Source organism: Tachypleus tridentatus, chromosome 4, assembly GCF_004210375.1.
Source record: "Tachypleus tridentatus isolate NWPU-2018 chromosome 4, ASM421037v1, whole genome shotgun sequence".
Classification (NCBI taxonomy): Eukaryota; Metazoa; Arthropoda; class Merostomata; order Xiphosura; family Limulidae; genus Tachypleus; species Tachypleus tridentatus.
This window is the reverse complement of record NC_134828.1, coordinates 101617471-101638525: the sequence shown is the minus strand read 5'-3', so window position 1 is coordinate 101638525 and position 21055 is coordinate 101617471. Positions and strand designations below refer to the sequence as shown.

Sequence of the window (21055 nt, the reverse complement as noted above, 5' to 3'; positions counted from 1 at the left end):
TCAATATTTCTTTCAGTCTAACAAAGACAAAAATTACTTTTAAAAATGTAAGAACACAAAACTGAGAAAAAGTTCAAATCACTGTTTATCACACAACTCATAGAATGACACTGAACACTTTAATAAAAACAAGTGAGTATATTTCTGTATGCTTGTTATATGCATGTTAAATATACTAATAATTTGTTCAGCAATTTCTGAGCTTAAACTAATTGTATAATGAATTGACTAATTATTGCTTCATAAACTTTGTGTCAAAAAAAAAATCTATATTAGTATACACAAGCTAGCCTACTATAATAGTAACTAGTTCTGTATTCTACAGTGTTGTTGAATTTTAACTGTAGGAAAATGTTTGCCATAGAAAGTTGAAACAGCAAACAAACTAGCTAAAACAGAGATGTTGTGAAGGATTTATACCACATCATAAAGATTGAGCATTAGGTCACTGTGATTAAAACAAATTAAGTGGACTAAACATTTCCTCAGCCATTTTACATTCCACAAGAGGAAAAAAGTTACAGATACTATTGCAGATCATACCCTTACATAAACATTTCATTCAATATCTGACATTGCAACTGATGTACTGCAGCTGTTATTAAACACTAAAAAGTATATCAATTTCACACCAGACCCCATATTAGAACGCAACATGTTCATCATATTATACTTATCTTCATCATCAAATCCAGGGTTAATCATAAAAACAATTTGTGTTATTTCATCTCAACCTTAGAAAGAAGGTAAAATTGAACACCATTTCACTTGAATACTTATAATGCAAGCAAAAACTGCTAAAGCACAATTAACATTACACCACCACCATCATCACACAATTCAAATAATGTGCTAACAGTATTCTTTCTACTAATACAAACAAACCACTTCATCAAGAAATATAAGTGTAGGTTTGAAGTTCTTCCAGAAACAGACAATTACTGTTACTTTAAAACTACATGTGCTAAAGACATACATTAATTTATTCAACTATCTTCATATCTCGATTATTTCTTTGAAAGAGTTTAGGGTGCAAATCATGTTTAATTTTGTAACATTCTATATTTTATGCACTATAAATAAAACCATTCTTCTTGGGCTCTCAGGAACATTATTTTATCAAGGTAAGATTATGACAATATTAGTGTTGGTTTTTATATTTCATTTTTATCAGATCCCTTTATACAGCTGCTTTACGATAAATTTTATTCTTCAAGCTTGTATTGCTCAAGAGTCCTGTTAATGACAACTAAAACACACACTCAAGGGTCACTCATATAAAACACAAATCTATTGAAAATATTAACTGTAATGGTTTGGAATTTTCACCACCTGTAAAGTGTAGGATTATTACTTGTATTATAAAGTCTTTAAATTATGCAGTTTATGTTTCTGAAAATACTTTGTAATATTAAATACATAAAACCAGAAAAGTATATAACATCTCAATAAAAGCCTCGTACATTTGCATGCATGAAACATTTTGCAAGGATAGTCATTAGCCCCAACATTACACACACAATACAATACAATACAATGCCCTTACACTATAAATTTCTAATACCTTCACCCTTTTCAGTACAATGCTTATTGTTCAAATGCCACAAAGTACAATTTATTCTAAACATGTCATACACTACAATGTTCATTACAATTGTACCATGGAGTTTGAAATTCCTTAAACACCTGCCATCCACCAAACTCCTCGTACACATACAAAATCCAGTCTTTAAAGGACATCTTTTACATACATCATAAGATACGATGTGTCCCTTACACAGGTACAAAACGATTCAGACACTTAAAAACACACAGTAAACATTACTATATTTCTCCTTCATTGTCAAGTTATACATATTTTTAAATGATCGAGACTACCCACATCACTGACATGAAATACTTTTTCATTAGGGTGGAATATTGACCATTCTATCACAGCCATCATCAGGCTTAAAATAAAGGTTACATAAAAAGCATTTAAATAATGAATTACACATTCCTTAACTTTACTGACATCATCGTTATCAAAATAAAGTCAGATTAGATACTTTGTTACATTCTTATACACATTAGTCGTGACGTTTTGAGAAACCTATTAAATATTCTAATTCATATGGTAAGAATAACTGTATGAGGCTAACCACCTGCATGCTATAATAAGATTTACCATACTTGACATTTATAGCTATTTGGTGTGACGATTAGATTTACCCAATGTTGCCACAAAACGTTTCTTCATAGTGTGACAATTGGGACACTTCCACGTCCTTGAATTACCTTAGTTCTATGCACTCATATACTGCTGACCAAAAGTGCAACTAGTGGATTTTGATCAACCTGAAATTTAATCATGCATCCAAAGGGTTAAGATAGTGACTTTATAACACAATACATACATTCATATATGGAAGTATAAAAAAATGTTTAAATAACATTACTTCCTATGGTCTGCAATATTTTGTAGACTTAATTAGCATTTGTTTCCATACTTTACACAGTTGAACAACACTGTTCCTGTTCACAAGGTCTTTATTAAATAAGCTGTCTTTTCATTTTTCAAAATGTTCTTCCTATGTCACGACTAACATTTATAATGTCTAGTTGACATATTCCATCTTCAAGACTATGATCAGTAATGAGGTTGCATCTTGTACAGAAGGTTTTTTTATTGCTCGATATATTATTTTGCTCAAGAAATTACACTTCTAGTCTACCATTTGTTAAATTTCTCATGTGTTAATGACATCTTATAGACTTCACATGTTGATAAAGGTAGAAAGGTGTTTTTGAATTGTCTATAGGACATTTTTGTTAAATATATAGTTTTTGTTGTTTAAGTGCACTACTGTTTTTCTTCCCTCTACGTAAACATTTTTACTTTCAAGTCTTAACAGAATTGAGATGGCACAGAAAATTTTTCATATCTTCTTTTCGAACAACAGAAATGTTATTACTATACCCTTTCCACCAAGTGCCTTTTATACTTGTTAAATTAAGGGTAATTTTTAAATCGTTTGCATGTAGATGTTGGTTTTTGTGGCAGACACTAGCGAGCTCATGGTGACGCTGTGTATTTACCGTCCTTCTAAAATGAAGTATATTGTAGCATTTTGTAAGTAGAGGAACATCGAAGCCTACAAGTTTGATTAAGATTGATGCATTTTGTAAATAGAGGAACATCGAAGCCTACAAGTTTGATTAAGATTGATGCATTTTGTTCTTAGGAAGAAATACACAACATTTTCCAGATATTTTTAAAGATGGCAGGTTGGTATATTGAAGTCACTCACTATTAGTCTGCTTATGTTGTTTGGTTTATACATTTTAGGTGATTGTTGGGAGCATTTAAAGATATTTTAATTTTTTGGGAATAATTCTACTCTTGTTTTAGTGTTTAGTAATTTAATATGGTTTTTGCAGCTTGTTTAGTTTGATTCCTTTATGAGCTTGAAGCTTTACAGGTTTACCATTATTTCTCAGCATTTAAAAAGCTTTATTACCAATGATAGCAAGGTTTAGACACAGTAATTTTGTAACAATGCAAAAGAGCATTTATTCTGACTTTATTGTGAGGACATTTTTATAAATTCAAAGACAGAATATGATTGCTTATTTAAATACAAGTTATGTAACTTTTATTTTAAGTCTGGCAACAATAGTAGCAAGCTTCATGTCGATTACAAGAGTAGCATCACACATTAACAGTGTACTAATTCTTATGTCCTTTACGATCATACAGTATTACTTAAATACATACACCCCACAAAGCACATTCCTTCACATTTTGCAGAAGTATGTCACTTACACATAAATAAGAAAGAACTCAAAGTCCTTTTACCCATGCAGAACGTATGTTTCTACATATACCCACAGGAAATGTATCTCCTACATACAGTTTGCAGTCCAGTCTTTTTACACATACATAATATGAAATTCCCCATCCTTTACATATGTACCATGTACTTCCAGACCTTTATAGCATACAACCTAAAGTTTTTCACATTACGCTATGAAGAACAATGTCTTTAACCATGCACAGCATTAAATCCTTTAAATACACAAAGTACAATACATCATTGATTCTAAATATAAGAAAAGATTATGAGGCAATCCATTTTTTTTGCTTACTAAGTTTTGATATACAATCCATCTCTAGTTTAGTGGAAAACATCAAATAAGAAAACGTACTCTATGTAATAAAATGCTACCTATAAGTTTCTGTTGTCTTCTGTCTAACATCCTACTTGTAAATCACCCACATTTTCTATACCTACCAGTTTTTAGTTACAAATGCTAAAGTGAAAACCTTTACTGAAAAACAAGTAATAAATTTCTTAAACATTTAAAAGCCAATGTTTTTATTTCTAAGAAAAAACAAAGTATTTACTTTGTAATTTTATTCACTACAAATAAATGCATCTGTTGCATTTATATATTAAATGCTGATATATATTTTCAAAACTGCTTATTGACTACATGTAGCACTTTAGGTTATAATTTTAATTATATATATATCCCTATAGAGGGATATCCCTCAATGAAGCTGGGTTAAATATCTTTTCTTGAATAACATGACATCATCGAAGTTTATATTTTTAGAATCAAAATATGTTTCAAATACTTGCCTACCTCTGGAGAGACAAAACTAAGTCAAACAAAGTTAAATTATTTTTGTTTGTTTTTCAATATTCCCAGAAGCTATATAAAGGCCACTGACACATGCCAATCATAACTGTGAACTGACAGACTAAATGGAAGATACCAAGTTGACAGCATCTGCCACCAACTCTTGAGCTACTCTAACTGAATAGTGAAATTTAACTACCACTTTTAAGATGCACTCACAGACCTGAAGTGCAGACTGAAATCTTCCAACAATGGGATACAAACTAGGTATGACTGGGTTCACAGTCCTATGCACTAACTTTAGGTTATACATGGTCATAAGTTATTATAACTGAAAGGTAAACCTACAGGAAAGTAGTATACCTTGCAACATGTTTTAGAGCTTTGTAGTCATGTTGTCATTACAGTTAAAATGTATATTTTTTTCATTTTAACATTCCTAATCTAAATATTACCTAACACTTACATCTATAACTAAATAATTAAAAACTTAGTGCACATTTCATCTATCTAATCATTTATCAATTTCTTTTTCTGATATCATAAACACCTAAGTTCCTGAGAAAAGCACTGATTTCTAAATGCAGTAAAGCAGTAACATAAAATAGTATTACACATATGATAAACCAAAAACAGCTGTGTGGCACTCCTATTACAAATATTCAAACAATTTATGAAAACAGTAGGGGTGTGGCCTCATTTAGGAGTTAAGACAATTATCAGAAAAATAATTATTAAAGTGCCATGACAATAATTAAAAATTAATAAGAACAGTTACTACAAATTATGAAAATAAAAAATGTACTTAAAGTCATGACCAAAAATAAAAAAACAGGAATAGCAAAAAAAATGTTTATTCACCACAAAAATATAGATAAAACACCTTAGCACCTGAATAAACACAAAAAAAAACCACTAATTCTACACACAAGCACTCACCCTATCATGACTTCTACAATTGAATTGTAATATTTTGAAAGCATTAAAACATATCTATGAATAACTCATCCAGTAACAATGCTACAAATGTTTATATGCACCCAAATTTATGATATACAAACAGCAATAATATACTGGCCAAAAATACCGTAAAACTACTTCTAAACAATGTTAAACTGTTAAAAAAAAGAGAAGTTAAAAACAAGTGCAAATCTCACTGTGCAAGATAAGTATTTTTCTATAATAATATTAATAAAAAAAAAAATCAGTATATATATAGTTAATGTATTCACTCGGCATTAAAGCTACGGAACTTCTTCCAAAGCACGAGGATATCCACATTTATATACACAGTGAAAAAACAAAACTACACGTACTTGGTATGTTTTAAACATTTAATTCCACATATGGAAAGGCAACAGTCTCAAAATAATACTTCTCAAAGCATGAGGATATGCACAATTCTGTATACAGAGAATAAACAAAAAAACCTTGTTTAAATACACCAACATTTAAAATGTTTTGTATCTATCAATCAATATCTTCCTTAAATGCTCAAAAGAAAGTTTCTAATCAAACTATCACAAACATTATGATCTACTTCTGCTTAAGTAATGACCTAAGATACAAATTTTAGAGTGCTGACATCTACCCACTGTTTCTGAGACTTACAATTAAATAATATTAGATGCTGGAATTCTGGTGATGACAATCCTCCAGGCTGTAAAAAATTAGCAAAATGTTTAGGGAAACTAATAATCCACAAAAAAATGAGGCATAACTACAATATGGTACAATAAGCATAATCAATTATTAACACTGCTCTATTAAACAACACCATGTTGAACTATTATCAATGTATGCATGAAGCATACATAAGCACTACCACAAAGTTTCAAATCTTCTGACTGAAACTACAGCGAACAATTTACCTTGAATGACAAAATACATCCATAAATCACAGCATCTACACATACAGAAAACATGATCTAAGTATAATTTCTTGGAATAGTCAGTCATTCAGCTGAAGTAAAGTATTTTTATTTGTTCTTAAAATGCAGGAACAGGATCATAAACTATTAAAAATTTTAATGTTTTACACTTGAGAGTAAATTATGTGGTAACTTTTAAAAAATAAAATCTTCATGAATACTTCATAAGACTTGTCAATGTATGCAATGTATGATATGTAACAAACAAAGTAAATTCTTTTCATCAGAACAGTTTCTTACAATTGTTCTTTAACTATTCTGTAAACTTTACCATGTCACTCACTAACTGCTGGGTGTACAAATCTTTATCTGTTTAAAATATTGCCTACTTTAGAGGATCAGTACAAACAAACTTCTCTATTTGTCTGCCAGTTTAATTCTAACTGTTTTTGCTTCCTTCTTGAAAAATAAATGTCATTTATTCTAATTTGTCAGATTTATAATATAAACAATAAATCAGATTTCAAAGACTATAAACTAAAGCTATACATTTTTTTATGGATTATTATAAATGATTAGCCTAAGGCTATATCCAGTTTTTTCCTTCTCAACTGACAAATTTTCAGCTACACATTCTTGTACTACATTATAATTTATTTACTCCCAACAATGAATACAATAAAATTCAGTTAGTTACTATCTTTTTATGCATTACTTACTGTTGCACACCCTAAACATTTTAACATAATTAAAACCTACAGTGTTCCACTATCTATAATTAAAATACATATTAAGAATTTAATTTACTGTGGGTTTTGGTTACAAATGTGTTCAACAGAGTAAACAGAAGAACAATTTATATTTATTTGAACAAACAATTAAAGGCTGTATAATATCAGAAAAAAACAGAAGATAAACATTCGAAGCAAGAGGTAAAGAATTATATAACAACTTGGAGGAAGAGAAATTACAGAAATGTTTGGAAAAATTCAGAAACATTTTTATGATTCAATAAAGCATTTAAACAAGCAGCAACAATAAAGTGATACATATACCATAGTTTCTGTTGTTTGTTTCTTAAAATTGTAAAACTTTCAAAAGGAATGGAGTAAGAAACTGGAGATCAGCAGTCTTCTCTATATTATTCATCATGTCTATCAGGCAATGTCCCATACACGTATAATGAAGACAATCCACTAATTTGTCATGTGATTATCTTAAGAGTGGGATTTACCATTTCCAACAAATAATAAAATTACAAGAAATTCCAATCAAACTCTAATTGCAATAAGGATTCATTTTAAATGCTGATCACTGACTTCTAGGTGATGTAACAAGAGTTGTACATCCAAGTTTTAAATAGTTGTGAAAATAACATCTGAAACTACGTAGAAAATCCTTAAAATTAAATAAAGCTCCAATTTTACTTACACTGGTAAAAATGCATGCAAATGAAATCTGAAAACCACAAACTTTCAGTTACATTTGACTTAATTTTACAAAATAACAACTTAAAAAAAAACTAATTAATTTTATATGAAGAAAACTATGATTATTCTAATGCTTTTTTTTTTAATGAATCAAATGTCAAATAAAGAAGTGTTTTCCACAGCTCGAAGCTGTTTAAAATATTTTAAGTGTATGCAAACAATATTTTGATGATATAATCATTTTGTATTTTTTTTCTCTCAATATTTAATTATGGTTAAAGAATCCTAAATGGGCATCAGATCCCTTTCTTCCCCTTATTTTGCTAGATTTTCTTATTAGGAATCATCATAATAGAAAATAGCTACGAAATCACTGAAATACGTATAAAATCTTTTTCTGTACTGAATGAAAACTGACCACACAATTAAGGCAAGAGAAATGCAAATTTTATAAAACAAAAGAAACATTATTTAAAAGTTGTGTACATGCAAAAAATAAACCAAAAACAGGCATATAATGTACCTTTCTAGAGCAGAAAATCATACAATGTATAAAGCACAATATAAAAAAAAATATACCTTTTACGAAACACGGCATGTGATTTTTTTTTCATATTTTTAACTACAAAAGGCTCTTAATGCCCACTTATCCTGTAAAAATATTTATTTATAGGAACATGGAATAAGTGATGAAAGATTTAGAGGTGTCTTCACCATTAAGAGCCAAAAATTAAAAAAAAATCATTTTGTATTTGATTACAACAAAATTTTACCAATTTCAATTTCAAAAGAATACAGTTTCCTCCTTAAAAACAAATAAGAAATAGAGGAATATTTTTAATCATTACAATTCATCTTTACATATTTATTTTTCCACATAAATGACCAATTCCTCATCTAATAAAACAAACTTGTAAAATCTAAAAGCATTGTTATAATCAATGTTGCACCTATTATAAAAGAAATAAAAAATTAACACAAAAGATGCTAAATACGGGCAGAAAATATATAAACAAAACACAATAATCAAACATTAGAAATGCACTTCTTGTCTTCTAGACATTCCCAAAACAACACAACATTACAACTTTCGCTTTGATTACAACACAAACTATGCCAAACAGGGGGAAAAAACCCAAAAACTAATGGAATGCAAGCTGTAAACACTACAATCCCTTAGCAAGACAGGAACTTTGTCACCTCTTTTGGTTCGGGAAAGATCAACCACAACTACACTATAACCAAACTTTGAAACAACAAAATTACTAAAGATGATCATAATTTTCTGTAATCAAATAGGACAAAAATCACCTTTACTGCATCATAACCTTAGAAATGTTTGTTTACCATGATCAGATAAATATTTAGATTTTAATTCTCTAAACATATACTGTGCTATATTCTGTTCTATAATTACCTCTTCCCATGTGTTCCTAAATTTACGTTTAAAATCACAATTTAGATCTCACACAGAAAGGAAGATTCTTTAAAACTCAAATAACATGATGAACCATACACTTAAACCAAAAAAAGTTAATAGAAAGACGAATGGGGTGGAAAAAGCATATCTTTACAATCTAACCTTAAAAACTCTGAAAATTTTAATTTCAATGACATCAATATGTGTAATAGTTATAAAAACTGAATTATGAAAACAATAGCACAGAAAAGCTAGATTTATATATGTAGTCACATCACAATTCTTTCTTGGCTGTTAATAATTACAAACTACTGTAAGAGAGCTTTCACAATTATATCAAAGGAAATAAAAGGAAAGAAAATGGTAAAAAACCAACAACAACAAAAAACTAGTAGAATTGATGTTCATTTTGTTTAGGATCGGAAAAACAAAATTAAAATTTTTTTGGGGGGTTCACAATAGGCATGACACTACGTAATTAATCTGTCCAACCAAATCTGAATACCTCTAACATGACGAAGACAGATAAAGGCAGTTATTAAAATGGAGCAGCAAGTGAAACTTAGCGACTCATTGGCTTGGGACGGATCAGTCAGGAGGTTAAGGAAAACTCTTTGAGTTGTTCTTCTATATCCACACGGCAAATTGGACAGCGTTTATTGGTGACGAGCCACTGGTCCACACAGTCAATATGGAAGAGATGCATACAAGGCAAACGTCTAGACAAAAAGAAAAAAAATTACTTTATTAAAAAAAATCTAAAATATTTAAGACAATTATTCTACAGCAAACAATAAAGTGGTATCTGTTTCCATGGGAAGAAATATCTCCACAAATAAAAATGGTTCATCATCCCGTTACCTTTAAGATAAAAACCTCCAGCTGCAGGATAATTATATGGTGTTTTTAACTCATGTCATTGTATGCTGATTCTCTTTGTTATAATAATTCCTTATTTATAAATAATCTTAAACTTTAGTTAAACGTTTTTCAAATAGAATCAAGAGATAACCTAAAAATCCTTAATTATTCACAACTATGTATTATGTATGTATATCTCTGTGGTTTGGAACATCTTAGAATCCATGAAACAATTCAAACTATGACCTTGAACACAAACACCTATATGTATATTATTTACATAATCTTGTGAGCTGTAAAAAAATTTGGTATTTTCTAATATATTCAGACAATATTATTAATATAATATACATGCTACATTGCAGAAGAAGTGGCCTACTGGAATTAAAAAAAATACTGTTTGCCATTATTTTGAACAAACAAATTGAAAACATTTAAATTAAAAATATTCAAGGATTAGAGAAAATTAGGAAATTTTCATATTAATGTACAACAATTGTAAAATATAATTCCAAATTATTAGCTTAACTATGCTACTTTGGAAATGTAATAGAGGTATTTTTCTCTATTAAAATAAAACATTTTATTTTCTTGTTAACAGCAAAGTTCTACAGTTTTAACTTTTAACAACTTTCCTGTTTAACAAACAATACACTTAATAATAAAACCTTTAACATTATAATATTCATCCCATATACGTAGCACATAATGTGATCGAAGAGTTTGTGGAAATTAAATAGAAATACATGCATATTTATATACTTGGTTTACTTCACTTATTAAACCATTGATTCATTTATAAATTTTGTTTTCAAAACTATAAAAATATATAAAATTTGGAAATGATTATTAAACAAGATATTATAAACGATTGTTATTTGTACATTGTCAGTATACAAGTTGTTTGAAATGTATAATTCTAAAAAAAAGAATGGAGAAAGTATAATTATGTTAAATATCAAAGAAACAATTTGAAACCAATGTGATAACAGGTGTGGTCTAATTACTAACAGTGGCATCTCCTGTATGCCATTAAATCATGCCAACAATGTGTGTTGTATTGCACACAGTACATACATTGTATTTAGTTTCTCCTACACATGAAGAGAATTAAAACTGAAAATATGTTTACCCCATTATACTTATTTTAGATTAAAAAAAACACTTTTTTTACAGTTTACAGTAAAGTTATCTACCTGACATTTTCATCATCTTCAAGCTCACAAAGGCAGATGGTACATTTCTCAATATTTTCATTTCCCTGTGAACTTCGTTGTATCTGAAATAACCAATAACGGAGTTAATGACTGATTGTGTCTTTAATAAATGACTGTTACTGAAGAATACTACTACTAACTACAATGGTATTATACTTAAGATATATTCATTTGTGTTTGATATTAATGGAGAATAACATCTACACAACTTTCCCAGTGTTCTAAATAATGGGTCCTTTCATTTATGTACCTAAATAAAATAAAGACAGAAAATATATTTTATGTTTTATAAAAAAGAAACCTTTCCTTTACTCCTTTATTTTGTTTTTTTCATACTGGAAAATTTTAAACAAATAATTTAGTTACAATTTACATAATTACCAAAAACAGTAACCAGTCACAGATATACAAACCATATTGGCCAAATTATAAGTAAAAATATTTTATTAAGAACTACACCAACTACTACTGAAAGTGTTAGTCAACTGGGACACAGTCTGATATCTTTAGTATTTTACTAGACTATCCAGGTGTTCTTTTTCTTTGGCCTGACCCTAATATTTGGTAGTAATAGTTTTTCCTTACAGCATACTGATTCACTTATGATTGCCACAGTGAACTGACTTCGATAACTGATGCCTTTCAACAAATAAAGAAAAAATTATATTTCACAATAATGATTTTATCATATGACCAACTATTTTCAGGCCTTTCTAAAAACAAGAGATCTTTGTTCTTACCCATTGTCTTGTAGATTAATTAAGGTATAACTACATCTATATTAAAATTCATGAAGCTCATGTAATCACCTGCCACATCACACTGTCAGTCTATATTAAAAACAGGCACAAAATGTGTCTTCAAATGGTTAGTATCAATAATGACAACAAAAAGGAAAATTTCTTAAATTTGTGATAAACACTGTTTCAAAGTTGCAACCTTCGGCCATACCAGCCATCCCGAGATACGTTTTACTTTTTTCAGATTGTATAACACAATAACCGATAATTTATGTCCTACCAATAAAGTTACTAATAGCACAAATTTTTAATGGTATTGTCTTAACTGATGCATAATTTTTAAACAGCTTTCAAGATAAATTTTTGAATGAAAAAAATAACATTTTCTTTACCCTAAAAAGTTTTCTGACTATTAACCCTATTTCGACAGATCACAGGTAGAAGGCCATGTCATCACGTTTGTTGAATTGCATTCACAATTTATTCGAATTGAATTTATGTCAATAAGTTTGGTATCAAATTGTAGTTTATAAATCAAATTTTAGTATTATACGTTAGTTAATTTCTTACTTTAAAAGTACATATTAAAAGAACGCACCCTAATTTTGATTTTTGTATCACATGGTACATGGTGAATGCAACACAGGTTCAAATTAGATGTTTGTGATGTCAAAATATTAAGTCTGTGGTTTCATATGAATCAGGTACTAAAATTACTGATACTGCTGAGCTAGAATCTAAAATTATAATCTCATATCTTTTCTATTTGTTGAGAGATGGCTTATGTACTGAATTAAACACAGAGGCCCTACTCACTTCTTTTCCATTTTGGAAAGAATTTCTTATGTACATTTATTTCAATATATGACATGTGAACAACCAGTCAAAAGTCCCTATAACCACTTTTTCAACCATTTCGAAGTATTTGGAAGCCATCCTTTTCGTGAACCAAGGTTTTGAGCAGGTAGGTTGTGTTTTTGGTTTGCTTAAAATTCCATGTTTTAAGACAAAATACAGCTTAATAAGTTATAACATAATTCTATGATATTGATATAATTATTTATAATTTTTTGGTAATTTCAAATGTACATATAAAACATACAGAATATTATTTCCTTTCCCACCCTCCACCTGCAAAATTTGAATGAGAATAAAGGTCATCATAAGTAGAAGATATACATTTCTGCTGTACATAATCATTTACTGTATGTTTTATGAAAAACAAATTCAAAACTTGTCTATAAATAGTAATAATCTATAAACATATATAGTGTATAATAATTGAAATGTGACTATTTTACCAAATACTAGTCCATTAATGCACAGCCAAGACACGTCAGTTTTTAAAGACTAAAGGTCAGTCTTACATGAGCACAAGTGCATCACATCAATGCAAGTTCTGCAATGTTAGCTAGGCACAACTGGAAGATCAATACATTAAAAATACTAAATATATAAATCACTGTATACTGTTATGAGATTTAAGCTATACATTTGTGTTTTTGTGTAATAATCTGTAGTTATTCTGGAACAAAAAATCATAATTCATATTTATTTCCTAATTTTTATGGTGGTTACAAGTTCAGTAAAATTGAGAGACCCCATATAGTTAGAGAAAATAAAAGACAAAAAAACTTCACTGAAAAACAAATGTTTTATACAAATTTAGGAGGTTCTAGAGAAATCACAAGTAATAACTGAAAGTTTTGGCACAAAGAACAGTTTTTAAATCATAATATGAAAATCACTTTGCTTTCAGACTAGTGACAAAATAGACTCAATATTTACACAAACAAATCTTTAGCAAAAACACTTCATTAATAAATATAAATTTCTAAGTACAAAAATGTGGAAATCTTTACTAAAAGTCTACCAAAATTTGTGAAGGTACATATACTACATTGACAGTTATAGTATAAATACTTAACTTGAATTTACTATACAGAGCTCATCATGAAAGGGTTAACAAAGTTCAATAAAACTTACTTTTTTGTACTTGTATGGGAACGTATTTTGCTCAATTGTTGCTTGGGATGCTCCTCTATTAACTCCCAACCGTCGCTGCTCCACGCTTCTCACATAATCCTGAAGTGACATAAGCATACATTTTAAACAAAATACAATCATATCTTCCATAAGTTATCTAGCTGCCCAACAAAAGTAAGGCTATATCTGTGAAACATCCTTGTAGATATTATATTTCATAAGACCCTAAAATGTGGAGTACATTTGCAGTTTGCAGCTTACCTATAAAAAGGCAGGCCACAAGCTAAGTACAATGTCACTATCACCACCTACACAATAGTTATGAATAACAATTTCAATTAGATTTGTGAAAATTGAATATATAAAAGTAACTTTGATGTGCAGTTAATTTTTCAGAATCAGCTAAACACTGACGATTCTTGGCATTTAGGTCTAAAACATAAGCGTGTAATGTATGTAAGAATACAAAAATGTTAATATTGATTTGTTTCTTGAAAATCAAGCATTTATTTGAAGTATCACATACCTCAAACAGCCAAACAGAATCCTTTTCTATTTAGCAAGTCATATGCTTATTAAAACCAATAAAGATTCTATTTATAATATTATTAGAGTGATCCATTATTTTTGTATATTTCTGTCATGGTAAATTTGAAGATAAAAGCATATGGTGTTCATGCACTTATTGGTATTGCTCTGTGACACACATTTAGGACCCCAGCACTTTCTATTTCTGTGAGTAAAACCTTCAACTTCATATACAGGGTGATTTAGAAGTATCAACTGATTGATAAATAATTCAACATTAGAGAGGTGGAGAAAATTAACTGTTAGTGGTATGAAATGAGAAGGTGTTGACCTAACCTCTGTTACTATCAATGATATCATCGAATATTATCTTCAACACCATATACTTCAAACATCTTATTAATATGTATCATACACCTAAAATTCCAACAGCCAAGGTGTAAACAATAAAATCTGAATTACTTTAAACTAAAAACTGCCTGAAATAACTAACTCAAGAACAACAGATATAGGTGAAAATGTACTTCCTTTTCATTCAGAAGCTCAAAACTTATCTACAACAAAGGCTGTTATAGTAATCCAGGTTTGGGGTGCAAGGTCAGAAGTTTTCTTAAGCAGGCCACTGCACTTTTGAGGATCCCAAAGATTAAAAAGTATTAAAACAAAAGCTTCTTACATAATACATCTTTCAAATACTGTGTTGCAGCTGCTCCACAGGCAACATTATTCAGTTTAAGATTAATTTAACATGGTCTTAACTCAAGCTGAACAAAAGGGTGTGAAAGGGAAGAAATAATTGATGAGATTGGCTAGCCAACATTCCAATCCTTCTCCATAGCTGATGAAAGCTCTTGGCAGCTCTGGTCCAATTGTATGGAGAGTATTAAAAGAATGACTCAGTCTGCTGCCAGATTGTATGCTAAATTGCTTTCAGAGGAATGGTATCCTTCACATCCAATGATAGGAAATGTGAGGAAACAATTTTACACTATAAGCACATTTATGCATGTGTGCTAATACAGGCAGACCAAAAGAAAAGCTAGATTACTGACAATGAAGCCACCACAGTGCTATTTGTTACATTGTCAACAGTCATTGATAATTTGCCATTATTTCACAATACTTTTAGGATATTTATCTCACTGCAGTCGTAGTTTTGAAAAATTTGAGTAATTTCTGGTTAATTTGTTTCTGTTCTCACCTTTGCTATCAATACTTTCAGTGTATAGTACATATAAAAGTTTCAAACCACATGACCTTAAATGAACTCAATGACACTGTCACAGGGTAAACTCACAACATCTCATTCCATACCAATAACAATTATTTTCTTATATTTCTCTATTTTTGAAATTACTTGTTTGTCCATGAACATCTAAATCACCTGGTAAGAAAACAATAAAATATATTTAATTTGTTGGGTAACAAAACATTTGAAATATGATATTTACATAGATTTTAACCATATTTTAAAATTCTGGTGTGAAATATATTTTGTTAATACTTCTAAACACTGTCAGGACTCTAAGAATTCAGAAAAATATTTTGTCAATTGGTAATGATCTAAAACCACATCAAAAATTCAATCTGCCAAAGAGTGAAACAATACGGACTGCTGTGTATTGAAAGTTAAGCTTTTCTCACACTAAAAATATATTTCCGTTACACACTTACCTCGCCTCACCCAAAACTATCTTAATCCTGGACTGCCCTCTAGGCATTACTAAAATATTTCAGTCAGTTCACTAGTTCTGTACATCCTATCAATTTTGCAATATTTCAGAACATGTGCTGATCACGTAACTACTTTCCATCAATTATAATATGCCCTCTGTCCTAACACAGCTAGCTCCCTCTACTATTTTAGAATAAACTAAAGGGTGTGAGAAGAGGGAAGTACTTATGAGAAAAACATTTTCAGTGTAAGAAAATGTTAACTTCCAAAATGGCCTTATCCAGACTAGAATCCCATATTGCAAAGGTGGAGGGTCTGTTTGGGGAGCATTAATATCTAACAAAGTGGAAAGAAACCACATTGAAAGAAGTGAAAAATATGAAAAAGCACATCTGTGAGGTATAGCCCTACTTCAAAAACAGGTATGCTATTCACTCAGTGATCAACACATGAACAAAAAGAAAGAACTGAACTGAAAGGTACCAGTGCATTCAGAAGAGAGTCATACACCACTAAATCAGTGGAAAAGTTCTGTAGAACCACGATTTGAAAAAATATGGTATTGACCAACACGAAAAGTCAACTCTAAAAGTGACAACAGGCCTATGTATGTGCCAAGGGTAGTGCTTTGGGTTATACAGTATATCAAATGCAGTCCATTCAGGTTAACACTTTGAATAAGATAGACATCAATAAATGCAGTCTTAACAGACAAAAAACATCCAAGGGAATGGCCTCAGATACATAAAATTACAAGAAAAAAATTAAACATACAAGCCAGAATGTTTTCACAATTAGCTTGTTGTTAACATGTCATACCTCATCCACAAAGGCAGTAGATTCTTGTATTACACGTTGTGATAGTGAACCACAGTACGTGTCAGAGAAAAACAAAATAACTATGTGGCCAGAACTGAATAACTGTGAATTGTATGTGAAAGGCAAAGTGCAGTCTGTCCAGGTAAAAAACATCCAAAGAAAGCACCTTGGAATATATCAGAATTATGACAATTAAGATCCATCCAGACAAAAAACATCTAGGGAAAGTATCTTAGATACATACAAATTATTTATTAAATTGCCCAAGTGTGGTCCAGCTGAACAAAAACATCTAGGGGAAGCATCTTGGGATATGTTGGATTATGATGAGTACTGTCCCTCCAAGCAAATGCAAGGTGCTTCCACTGGTTGTTTTAAGAAGGTTTTGGATCAATAAATGCAGCCTGCTTGGGCAAAAACAGTTAGGGAAAGTACCCTGGAAATTGAATATTATGATGTTATATAATCATTAACTGTTATATCAATAAATTTAACAATGATAACCCTCTTCTCACCAAGTGAATGCACATGATATATAAAGTTTGATTGTGTGTCATACAAAACCTACTCAGGACAAAACCTCTTCATTTCATCACTCCAGCAACCAGTACAAGGACTCCTGTGCTACACTGGAAGAGAAGAGGGACAATATGCATTGGGGAGCCCAGAGAAATGACACACCAGAACAATTCTAATTGGAAGAATCACAGGCCAGTGGGAATGGGCAGAAACCCTATCTACTCATGAAGATCATGAGTGATGGCCATTTATATATGAAATAGTAATAAATATACATATATGTACACACACACACCACCAAACAAGCAGCCAACAGTTTACAGAAACACCCTATCTAAACAGTGAGTGTTATAGAAGTATACACATTCAATGCTAATGTAACATTAAGCACACCTGACCAGGCAACATCTGTAACTATGAGGGATCCTGAGATATTTAGTTGAAATTTATCATAAGATAAAAAATAATAATATATCAATTTATCTCATTCACAGGTTAACAGTTGTGTATAAAACTGTCATTGAAGAATGATAATACTTGCTTAAGATAGACAGCTAGGTCATGCAGATGATATGTGACAAATGTATTAGGAGTTGTACACATATCAGGCTGAACAATATCCTTCAAAGGATGGTGGATTCAAGCAGGAAAATACACAGCTAGATTACAATTTTGGTGTGAAGAAACACTATGCTGACAGTAAACTATGGACAAGTCAGAATACACCAGTCATAGAAGTTGATGAACCCAACAAGTGAGCATAATAGGTAACAGATCACAGGAAACAGAGAAACATCATGGCACAAATATGCCAGAACAATAACCATGAAAAACTGCATTATGAACCACATAACACTGTAATGAACTGCACAACATAGTTGATCTGGATCTAACTGCAAGTACAGGTGGGAAATGAAAAGTAATAAAATAGGAGAAAAGGCTAAACAACCTTTACGGGTAGCCAATGTCTTGGAAAAGAAGGCTTAATCTGGATAGAGGATAACATAAGAGGAATGGTACAAGATGTGGGAATAATTAATGACAAATATTGGAATAATGACAACCTCGTATCAAGAGAAGGAAGAAATAGGTCTGAAGGAAAAGAAGACACAAGGAACACACTTTAATGGGCTTGAAGGACCACACTGAGATCCTAATCTGTCAAAACAAATGGACATAGTGGACAAACCAGATGAAAGGAACAGAGAAGATGAAAAAAAAAGAAACAGGGAGGAAAAGGCTTCCCAGATGTGGAAGGTGTTCAGCAAAGTAGCCCAAAAACTAGCAACAACTGACATTGACAAATCTTGATCAAACTAGGTGAAAAATTGGGGCAGATGAGAAACAGAAGAAAAAAGTAAAAAATGGGTGAATGGACCAAAGTTTTAAAGAAAGACCAATGTTTCTGGCACACAGATATGCAGAAAGGTCAAATGGTATGGGCAAGGAACTGGACAAAAGCTATGTGTGAAAATGGAGTTTGGTGATGTCAGGATGAAATGTGTCCAATCACAGTTGTCAGAGGAATGTTTAGGACAAATGTAAAGGCAGAAGCTGTTGTTTCAATAGGGGCCAGGGCAGAGGGAACCATATCTGAGCCAGCCAATACATGAGAATGAAAAGGCACCCAGTTAGCAATAACAAAATGTGATTAAAATCTAATCCCTAACTATATGTGATTAGTATTAAAGAAAAAGGAACTTTCAAACTAACACAAACTGTAAGGAAGTACAAAAACACACTAACAAAATTGGCTGAGGTTACAATTATGCAAACAGTAGCTATCATACAAAATACATATACATGCTGAAATCTGAACAAAAAACAAATTATAATCAAACTAAACACAAATTTAAATTAAAGTAACTTAAATGGTATAAAAATCAAACTTACTAATAACTGAACAGAGAATCCATAAAAAATCTAAATTATGGCACAAGGAAATTAAGTTTATTGATTAGAGAGAAATACAGAAAGTGAGTGCAATTACATGGCAAAGTCATCAGGAGTTCTTGAAAATTTGTATCACTCCTCTTTGGAATGTCACATTTATGCAGATTTGGGGCAGTGTTTAAAATGGGCTGGAATCCACCAGAATTAACTTCTGGTAGGAGAACTGGTTATAAAATTCATAGCATCATTAAGAAGCTTCTAAATTTCCAATAAATTGTAAATAGACACAAATCAAAAGATACTGCAAAGAAAAAAAACACTAAATCCTTATATTATGCATTTATACATAATTTTTAAACTACAGGTTTCTAAAAGATGTTGCATAACATCACTTTCACATGGTAAAGTAGATTTTTTTTTCATAAATCTAGACATCTACTCTTCTAATTAAATGATCTATATTAATTTTATTTATTGTAGGCAGTTCTGTAGAAAAAATAAAAACGATATATTTTGACACATGCTCTTTGAATCTACAGGTCAAGCTTAAAAACTGCAGCATCTAACTATCAATTCATATCTGTATGGATCATTAAACAAACACTGACAAAGTAGATATAGTAATTTAGTTAACACAATATTTTAAATTGTAATTCAGTGTATGGGTATTATTTTATTTCATGTTTCTATGTTGGTTCCTGAGCCACTGGCCTAGTATTATAAATAATTTTAAACAAGTACTGTAGAAGGCTGACAAAAAAATTAAAACATTGTAAAGGTCATGGCTTAATCAGCATTTATTGATATATTCCATCAAAAAGTTTATAATGATACATAATGCACATAAAATAGAACAAAAATTTTTAAAATGTTGCAAGGTAATCCTCCTCCTGTACAACCCCTCCTCCCAGTATAGCCACCTGAAAAAAGTTATTTTGCAGTCTTAATTTCTTTCAGCATGAGGTTATTACCCTTCCCCATCACCACCACCTGGCAAAGACATTCACCTCAAGTCTGTTGTATTTACCAGGTTCTTAATTATCACTACTGTTATGCTTTACCACCATACTTCTCTGACCTCACACCTGCTGACTGCTGGTTACATAGCTTTCTGAAGATATGGATCTACTGCTATAATCCAGCAACTATGTTTTAACTGAAAGATACTGATAGTAAAGCAATTTCTTGGGGAAATATTACATGATGCAATATCCAATACCATTGCAAAAATGGACAAGGTAAGCGAAGCTCATGACATATGTCGAGTGCTGATAAAGACGTGGTACAAGTAATAACATGCATGCTTACACACATACACATATATATATTAAGATGCTTTTTTCACTATAATAATTTTAACAAGTTTTTATAAAACTTATGTCACAATACAATTTTACATTTTTAATAACTGTTTATATTTAAAGTTAAATATTAAAAGAAAAAAGTTCTTGAAAATCTTTTTTTAAAGTT

At 30.5% G+C, this 21055-nt stretch overlaps 1 protein-coding gene across 4 annotated transcripts in view; it reads right to left on the bottom strand.

Moving 5' to 3' along the window:
- Positions 1-1111: 1111 nt before the first annotated feature.
- Positions 1112-21055, bottom strand: part of LOC143249782 (uncharacterized) — a 66034-nt gene continuing 46090 nt past the window's right edge. For 2 of the 4 annotated variants that reach the window (XM_076500199.1, XM_076500200.1), the window contains exons 12-14: positions 14152-14250; positions 11405-11487; positions 1112-10066 (exon numbers count right to left, since the gene is read on the bottom strand). In XM_076500199.1, coding sequence (XP_076356314.1) covers positions 9940-10066; positions 11405-11487; positions 14152-14250 — 309 coding nt within the window. In that variant the 3' untranslated portion in view covers positions 1112-9939. The remainder of the gene's footprint in view (positions 10067-11404; positions 11488-14151; positions 14251-21055) is intronic. The other 2 variants (XR_013027944.1, XR_013027945.1) reach the window with 2 other exon arrangements.